The following is a 9,118-nucleotide window of genomic DNA, read 5'->3' as shown; positions in this document are numbered from 1 at the left end:
ATTTTTAAAGGTCAGTCGTACGAAAAAACATATCCATTATAAATAAGTCTAATTAAAACATTGAATAACAGGTAAAAAAGGTTATATATAAAGCTATCAACATTAAAATTAAGAACATATAAATCAAATTAAATAAAATCAAAATGAAATAACAATTTACCTAATACATTAATTTAACTAATAACTAAAATCACACCTATCTATTAACACTGACTAAAACAAGATATCTACCAAGTTATCAAAATTAAAATATAAAATATAGAAATCAAATTAAATAAATAACAAAATGTAAAAAATATTTATTTAATAAAATAATTTAATTAAACAATAAATCATACCTATCAATTAACACTTACTAACAACACATTCTACCACCTAACATACACTACATCTATAAAAGTATCCTAACAATGACTATAAATATATGCTAATTTAACTTAAACATGAAAATAACAATACTAACTTGGAAGTCAATTGTCCCAACGATATACCACATCGAGTTAGTTGATGTCTTCATCCCGTACATCTACGTATGCCATGATATTTAAGTACATCGATAATATGATTAGAAAAGACTAGAAGTGGGAGAAAAGTAGAAGAAATGGATGAAAATTGAAATCAAACAATACTTTAAACGAGTTCTATATATAGACGCACTTCTTACCTATTCCGTTTACAGTGTGAACGAGATAAGTGCTAGCATGCAAATTGGTAAAAACATTAGAAATTACATATTTTATAAATAAAAGATTTATTTTATTTATTTAATAAATCCCTAACAATCTATCTCGAGTGAAGATTTTATTTTATTTTTTTGTTTGGTTTCACATGGTATTAAATGCAGGCTGAATGTCAGTTTAAAAATTCACAAGTTATAAAACTCGAATTTCGTTGGAAGTATAATTCTAAATCAGTACATAATCCTATCAAAGTTTAGAAAATTGTCACAACTCAAATTAAATAATTAGAAGTTTTAAATCCAGGGTTATTCTCCCACGAAATTGTAGTCGGGTGTGCATATCATTTGCTATGAAAAATCATGGGTTGTCAAAGCAATTAAATGACAAGAAAGTAAATGACAAGTAATGAGCAAAAGACAAAGGGAATTAAACTAAAAGTAATTAAGTGAATTAACTAAGAAGGACCTTGGCAAGGGTTAAGAGGTAAGGATCACTATCATAATCATTGACCACAAATATAGTAATTATGAAGAATTAATCTCACTTAGTCAACCTCTAACATCGGAAATAAGTCAAGTATGCATAATTGATCTCAATCCACAAATTCTAACCAATTCACTAATTAGGTTTAGTGAAAGGATAGTGTTAGTAAAAACCAAATCAACTAACAACCGTAATCACCAATCAATATTGGATATCAATGACTCAAGGTCACCTAATTCCTCAATCCCAAGTCAATAATGCAAAAAATCTACTCTATAACTAGGTGAGATGTTTCATCAAACACTTAGAAGGCATATAAACAAAGCATTATAAATTGTATGAATTAATAAAATCTATGACTACCAAATTCAAAAAAACAATAATAACAACTCAATTAATTATCGATAAACATGAAAACATCAAAATTGCATTAAAGGAAACAAAAATTCAATAAGTGTTCAATAACTAAAATTAACCAAAATTGAGAAGCTAACAAGTAAAACTAAAGGAATTAAGATACTAGAACAAGAAAATGTAAAAAAAAAAAAAACTAAATTAGAATAATAATAAAACCTAAATTTAAGAATTTAACCTAAGAAACTACTAAAACCATAAAACATAATCTAAGACTAAAACTCTACTACTTGGTTGATTCCTTCATGATCCATGCTTCAAATGCTTAAAAAATGAGTTCGATTGGGCCCAAAATTGGTCTGAAATCATGAGATTGGGTTCATACGTACGCATCTACCATACGTACATGCGAATTGTGAATGATATGTACACATGACCCATGCGAACGCACAAATAGGAAAAGATGCGTACGCACAACCCAAAAATTCTCCGATATTCATTTCTTCATAAATTCTTCATTTTTGCATGTTTTTCTCCATTTTTCAAGTTATCCTTGCCTCCTAAACCTTAAATCACTCAAACAAACACCTCAAGGCATCGAATAAGAAAGAAAGTGAATTAATTTGGCAAATTTAAGCATAAAAAACATGCTTTTCATAATTAGACACAATTAAAGAGATATTCACAAAACATGCAATTTCAAAGAATAAATGCAAGGTAAGTTGATAAAATCCACTCTTTTCAAACCAAAAATAATCGTAAAATATGGATTTATCAGTATTTCCATATCCAGCAGGACAATGACTAATTTGTTGCGGATCGGAGTCCATTTAAGGGATTTGTCACTGGCTAATGTGTTGCTATATGTATAAAGCGGAATTTGAACCCTCAATACTTATTTAAATTGACTAGTGAGCTAATTATGAGACCAACCCAACTTGATTTTTAATATTGATTTTTATACTCTCTGGATTATGCTAAAGTCCATCCTTTCAAGCTTTCACCCTTTTTGTCATAGGAAACTAGGGCGGAGGCCCACAAAAACCTGTTATTTTTAGATATTATTTTTGTCGAACAACAACGACGACCCGACCCGTGAAGATCCTTCAGCTCCAACAATAAACGCAACGAAGCAGCGCGCTTTCTTTCTCCCAAACAAAACTGCACCGATGAGAACCGCCGTTCTCTTCCTCACCGCTTTCCTTCTGATCGCAGCAACGCCCTCTCCCTCCCAATCCCTCTCCTTCGCTCCCTTCTTCCGCTTCCACCGCCTTCTCTCCCTCTCCAGGTCCCTACTCCACAGTGTCGCCGACCTCCGCGCCACTCGCGGCGACGTCTCCGGAGCCCAACGAGCCCGGGCACTAGCTCAGAAGCTTGACGGAGGGCTGGGCCTTGGGTTCTGGAGGATGGCGTTGGGTGCCGCATGGGACTACGCGTGGAATTGGAGGAACCTGCCCCTCGCGCCCGCGGAATTATATGGCGCCGTTTCGGACTTGAACGAGTTGATGACGGGACTCAGTGAGTTGACTCGCTTGGAATCGTCCGCCGAAAGGTCTGCCTGGGTTGCCCGAAATTACCAAAATGTATTCACCGTCTCTAAATCTCTCTCCGCCAAGCTGCTTAAAGCGTTTAGCCAATCGGTATGAAACGTCGTCATTTCTTTGATTTATCTAATTTTATTCCGTTAATTTTGTATTAAGCTGTATTTGAGTGACATAAAGGTTATCATTGTTGCAGGGTGTGTTGAGAGAAGTGGTGGAGACGGTGCAAAAAGAGGTGGTGGAAGGTGGATTAATAAGAGATTGTCTTGAATTGGGTAGCAAGGATTTTAGTTCTTTGATTCAGCTTCTCAAGGATTCGCTCTTGCAATTCTTTCCTCTTTCTGATCGAAATCCTGAGCTATAGCTACTAAGCATCTAGACCTTTGATAACTTTTTTTAGCTTTGATTAGTTAATCCACTATATAGTTACTTAACATTTTGGTGCTTTTGGGATGATTTAATTTAATTGGAGCTGTGTTAAATTCAATCTTCTAACTTCGCTTCCTGTAGGTTTTCCTCTTAGAAAACAAGTCTACTGTTAATTGGTACAAAGCTTGTTTGAGAGAAATATAATATTATTCATTTCGTGTTATCTTGTACCCAAAAAATGTTATCATATTCCGTCTACATCAACTTAATGAAGTTCTATTATAACTTAATGAAGCTGCTTCTATTCAACAATGTAATAATCATCTTCCCTTCTTTTGATTTAGTTTTGAACTTTTGATTGAGTTTTGGACACTTTTAATGCGTTAGCAACTAAACCATTAATGTATGACGAGCAAATATTCCCCCGAAAAAAATAATATATTATATATAGTAGGAACTCCAAAAATAATACAAATGTACAAAAAATAGCCTATTTCTAATGAAAGAAAAAATTGTCAACAAAAGCCTATAAATTACAACAAAAAATACATATGTTCCTATTCTCCCAAATCTAAAACGTCTTAACAAAAAAAGTTCTTAAATTTTGAATACAAGGGCAAGGTCAAAATTTCAGTGTATCGTATTATGGGAAGGTGAAAAAAGTTGAACAAAAGCATACTCATCTTTGTAAGTCAAACCTGCCTCGCAAGAAGCTTCACATGCATACACCACAATTGAAGCCCAGTCCAAAGAGTCCGCTTCGTTGTCTACCCCGAAGTAATATAGCAGCTGTGGTAAAATCTGGCACCACCAACAATAACAGCTTATTAACTAAAACTCTAAAAGTAACATCAATACCTCAAAAAAGAAATAGTATAATGTAGTAGAACGATGAAGAACCTCTTGAGCAAAAAATCTCACATAACTACCTACCTGAAATTCATGACACCTTGGTCCACCACAGTAACTGCATTTAGGGATATCAGCATTGGATGGCCGACCACTCGAAACAGGCCATATTGGCTTCGCATTTGTATCCCTATAGTACCTGCATTTACCATAAGTTTGTATCGGTCAATTGAATGGAAATATATCTTGAAATCAGTTCAATCAATTTGGTTATTTTGAATTTGTTTTTCCATTAGGCAAGAAAATCTGACTATGGAACATTGTTAGCAAATAAACTACCATCATAAGGACGCTAAAAGAAGTTCTTCAATTTAGTTAAAGCACTCTAAATAGCTTAATAATAATAATCACCTCAACACTTGTTCAGGGGCCTTGGCAATGCGTTCTTGGAAGTAAACCCAACTCTTTTTGTCATCATCACCCTGTTTGTAAATAATATCATTAGCAAATAATATGCTTAAACAATAAGCAACATCACTTCAGTGATGAAAACAACTACCGATAATACCTGAAAACTATCCATAAGTGAATTCATTGTGTCATCAATCTTGTTCTTCGAGATCAAGGAATTAGATAAGGCATTATCCTCAGGAATGTCTGTGTTATATTCACTTTCATGTTCAATGATGATTTCAAATTCAGGCCACACATTCTTGCTTCCAACTGTATGGTAAGATATCGGATGTAATGAACATTATGCTAGGAAGCATTAAATTTTAGATTAACCTACGTGACTCTTGACATATACAAGTCTTAAACAACTGTGACCTTTATGAGAATCCAATGAAGTGGCTCCACTTTTATTGGATTCACCAATAGCTGAAGAAACTTTCATCTGCTGGCAAGCAATTTTATGACCTGAGCGCCAACTCATTACCTGCAAATTGAAAGTGGAAAGGAATTTTATAGGATAAAATTTGTGGAAAGAAGACTAAATGAAACATTTAAACAATTCGGCTACCTGGTGTTTCTCAGAGCAGTACCGCACTTGTCTGCAACTACTGCAGAGTTTATCTCCTTTCCAGGTTCCACACCAATTGCAAAAAGCAGCTAAAAGAAAAAAAGATTCCCATCTTTTAATAAGATGTGCCTAATCAATAGAAGTACTAATACACTGATCTTAATGTGAAAGCAGGTCATATATTAGTCATATAAAAAGCAAAAATAATAGTAGAAATAATGCAGTGTAGCAACAATAAAAATACAATGTACGAGCAGCTTGTTCAGGGTATCAAATTAAGTTTGAGATAGAAATGTAGCAAAAGCATAGTGCCACAAAACCAAAAAGATGGATTGCATGTACTCATGAACTCTATAACTCGTGCAATAACTCTAGAATGCTACTCCTCATAAGGAAATAGTCACCAGTTAAAAAAAAATTCATAAATCAATGGATACAACTAAGAAAACTAGCAATTGAATAACAGAACAGAAACCACACTCACACAGAAGCAGAGACCATCTGATAATCATGAATACCATTTTCCCAAGATGCAAAATCACACAAACTTGTAAAAATGAATTAAATTGCAATAGCATATACATTTATATATGTGTATGATACCCAACAAATAACCCAAAATAAAATGATGATAAACTGACCTCCACCGCCAGAAGGTTTGTAATTCCCATCATTCTTAGGGGGTTCACTCGAGTAAAAAGGATTAAAGCGAGGTAACTGACAACGGAAAACCTTCACACTTCAATAAATCATTACAGAATCAGAATTCGGCCAAAGGAATCAAACAAAAATGAAAACAAAACTTTCTTTCTTGTCAGACATTACCAACCTTCTAGATGGCTTCTCTGGATCGCGTTGCCACTGTTCATGCTGATCCCTGAGAAGACATTTCATCGAACGGCACATGAAAACAAACAGCATCCGGTGAAATGCACTTTCCTTCTTAGTAGGTGCATAAACCTATCATTTCAAGGATTCCACTAATCCCTTAACTGGGTAGAAGAAAAATGATATATCCTCCTAATTGGTGTAGCTAAAAATTCTCCTAACTTGAAATTTCGCTCACATCTTTGAATGAATATCGTGTAAATTACAAACCATGCCATTATTAGGAGGGTATAGCAACAGTGATGGATACAATGATACCTGAACCAGGAATTGTAAAGGTTCGCCACAAATGTCACAAATTGATGACCTCCCTGATGGTATATCCACGGGATCAAGCCAAGCCTACAACAATATTCACAGTTCACAAAGAACACACCAACATAAAAAATTGAAACTTTCCTTGTTTTTATATAACAGCCAGGTTTTACTTTCATTCAATAAGAGGCACAAACACAGAAGCATAGTGGGAGTACCGGTACTCCACCAGCTTTGCTCGGGAAAAATTGGCGCCCAAGAGACCATTCATTTTTGGGCTTCTCAACGAAACCAAGAGTGACAGCTTCTTCTTCTTCTTCGTCCTCGTCGTCGTCGTCATCTTCGAATTCGTCTAGAACAATGTCTTCATCAACAGCATTATCATCATCATTGTCATTGTCAATTCGAACGGCCTTGAGCTTCTCAGCATGCTCTCCAATGGCGTCAACATCCATGGTAATCTGCTTGAGAACGATGGTAATCTGAATATCAAACCAATCATGCTATCGAATGATTGAACAGGAATTCACCGGATAATAAAAATTCTAAATAATCAACTTTGAGCCTTAAATCTGAGTTTAACAATCAATCATACCAAAATTTATAAAACTAAGGTAATTACTACTTTGATAATAAAAAAGTAACAAGGTCCAGAGTAAAAAAGTAAGGAAGCATATTAGAAGATGTCCATACGAGAGGAGACAGAGGTAGAGCAGAAGCACAAGCACAAGCACAAGCTCACGCACGAGGGAGGAGGAAGCGGCGGAGGCGAGGCGAGGCGAAGAAGGTGGTAGTTGCCAAGTTCGAGGGGGCTATGCAGTAAACTTTGTTTTTTGGGTATTAACAGTAAACATCTTATATTATATGGTATGTTGCTGAAAACCCAGGTCTCGTGAAGCCGAGGGCTAAAGCCCACTCAAATCATAATTAGGTTCCAAAAAAATTAGGATCCTGTACATCTCATACCAGATTTAAACTCCGCCTTGTTTAAGCCTATGTTTGGTTGAAGGAAACAAATAAAGAGGAAGGAAATAGAAAGAAAAGAAAAAAAATGAGTGAATTTTTATTTTTGTAGATGTATTTGGATAAAAAAAAATAAGAAAAAAAATGTTATAAAAAGATAATTTTATTTTTATATTATAAAATATATTGAAAAAGTAAAAGGGTAGTATTAGAAGTAGAGAGCAAAAAATTTAGTTTTTTCTTCATTTTCTTTCCAATGTTAGAGAGAAAAAATATTAGTGGGTTTCATCAGTTTTTTTTTCCATCTATTTTTTTCTAACTTTTCTCCTCAACCAAACAATGAAAAATAATCATTTTTCTTTCTATTTGTTTTCTCTCTTTTCTTTTTTTCCATTTTTCCTTCAAACAAACATAGCAAAAAACGAATAAATTCATTCCTCAACTAATTTAAATTGATTAAATGGTTGCGAGAATCGAACCGATTATTGAACCGGTTAAGTAATTGGTTCAATAATTCAGTAATCTAACCAGGGTTAAAATAGGGTCGAACCGATTTGATGGAATATACGATCAAATTATTAAAAATTCAATATACAATTTCAAATATTTAAATTCAATATTTTTAAACTAATTTTAATTCAATTACAAAATTCAAATATAAGACAAAATTCAATTCAATTCAATTACAAAATTCAATTAAAAAAATATAAGACAAAATTTTAAATATAATCGTAACATAAAACAAAATTCAATTCAATTACAAATTTCTAAATTTGCCGGATATAAGACAGCCAAAGTATATAATCATATTTTGTTTTTGGAATTCTAATCAACATGTTCTCATCTCAAAAATCCAAACTAATCTAAAAACACATCAACAACAAAAGTAATTGAATGAGCTCAAATAGTGTGAGACAGAGTTATCTAAAATTAAATTCAGAATCAATTCAATATTCAACAATTTGAATTCAGAATCCATACTCAGAATCACATCAACATTTAACAAATTAAATAATCTAATTTAAGAATCCACTCGAATAAGTAATTGAAGAAATAACATTTGCAAAATAATTGTTATCAGTTTAAGGTAAGAATGAGAACCATAAACAAAAAAATCCTGACCCTCCGTAGTGTCAATTTTGGAAACAAATTCCATTTATTCTAACAAATTGCTGACATACCATAAGTCATATGCCCCTATTGCAATTTGTTCATCAAAAATTTAAATAAAATATTAGTAAAAATCATTTGGAATTTTTTTTGGTAGCATTACAATAAGGAAAGAAAGATTTTGAATTATAAGTAGAGTTTACTGTGATAAAGCGCAAATATCTTATCTCAAACAATTTCAGTAGCTTTGGTTTAACATTCAACAAATTAAATAAATAATCCAATTTTAAACTCAGAAAATAGACTCAGCTCAAAATCTTCAAAATTAGTTCGAAAAAAGGATGAACGGTGAAGACAGAATAAGCTCAAAGTGTGTAAGACAGAGTTAGCTAAATTCAGAAGAGAAGAGAAAGGGACGACAGCAAAAATGGTGAGGAGCAGAGCAGCGACGACCCACGGTGAGGGGCGAAGAAGCATCGCCGGCGAGAGAGCTCAAAGAGGGAGCTTGAGCTTGAACAAAGACACACACACGCACGCACGCACGCACGCACGCAGAGAGAGAGAGAGAGAGAGAGAGAGAGAGAGAGAGAGAGAGAGAGAGAGCG

General features: G+C 33.8%; 2 protein-coding genes across 5 annotated transcripts; one reads left to right on the top strand and one right to left on the bottom strand.

Moving 5' to 3' along the window:
• Positions 1 to 2,594: 2,594 nt before the first annotated feature.
• Positions 2,595 to 3,677, top strand: LOC107487539 (uncharacterized). Its single transcript, XM_016108198.3, has 2 exons — positions 2,595 to 3,157; positions 3,255 to 3,677. The coding sequence occupies exons 1-2, from the start codon at positions 2,687 to 2,689 to the stop codon at positions 3,420 to 3,422; spliced, it is 639 nt and encodes a 212-aa protein (XP_015963684.1). The 5' UTR covers positions 2,595 to 2,686; the 3' UTR covers positions 3,423 to 3,677.
• Positions 3,678 to 3,854: 177 nt separating this feature from the next.
• Positions 3,855 to 7,279, bottom strand: LOC107487524 (uncharacterized). Of its 4 annotated transcripts, none has more exons than XM_016108192.3 (11): positions 7,134 to 7,279; positions 6,659 to 6,922; positions 6,444 to 6,527; positions 6,127 to 6,257; positions 5,939 to 6,036; positions 5,298 to 5,386; positions 5,105 to 5,213; positions 4,845 to 4,999; positions 4,688 to 4,758; positions 4,361 to 4,475; positions 3,855 to 4,228 (listed from the first exon to the last, which is right to left on the bottom strand). In XM_016108192.3, exons 2-11 carry the CDS (start codon positions 6,893 to 6,895, stop codon positions 4,058 to 4,060), a joined length of 1,260 nt encoding a protein of 419 aa, XP_015963678.1. In that variant the 5' UTR covers positions 6,896 to 6,922; positions 7,134 to 7,279; the 3' UTR covers positions 3,855 to 4,057. The 4 variants fall into 4 exon arrangements, with proteins under 4 accessions (XP_015963678.1, XP_020996450.1, XP_015963671.1 ...); XM_021140791.2 differs by having other exon boundaries at positions 6,127 to 6,174; positions 6,659 to 6,901; positions 7,134 to 7,274; XM_016108185.3 differs by having other exon boundaries at positions 6,659 to 6,901; positions 7,134 to 7,273.
• Between the last annotated feature and the right edge of the window lie 1,839 nt (positions 7,280 to 9,118).

This window comes from Arachis duranensis, chromosome 1 (assembly GCF_000817695.3).
Source record: "Arachis duranensis cultivar V14167 chromosome 1, aradu.V14167.gnm2.J7QH, whole genome shotgun sequence".
NCBI classification, from domain to species: domain Eukaryota; kingdom Viridiplantae; phylum Streptophyta; class Magnoliopsida; order Fabales; family Fabaceae; genus Arachis; species Arachis duranensis.
Note: the sequence above shows the minus strand (reverse complement) of the source record. Positions and strands in the feature narration are given on the sequence as shown.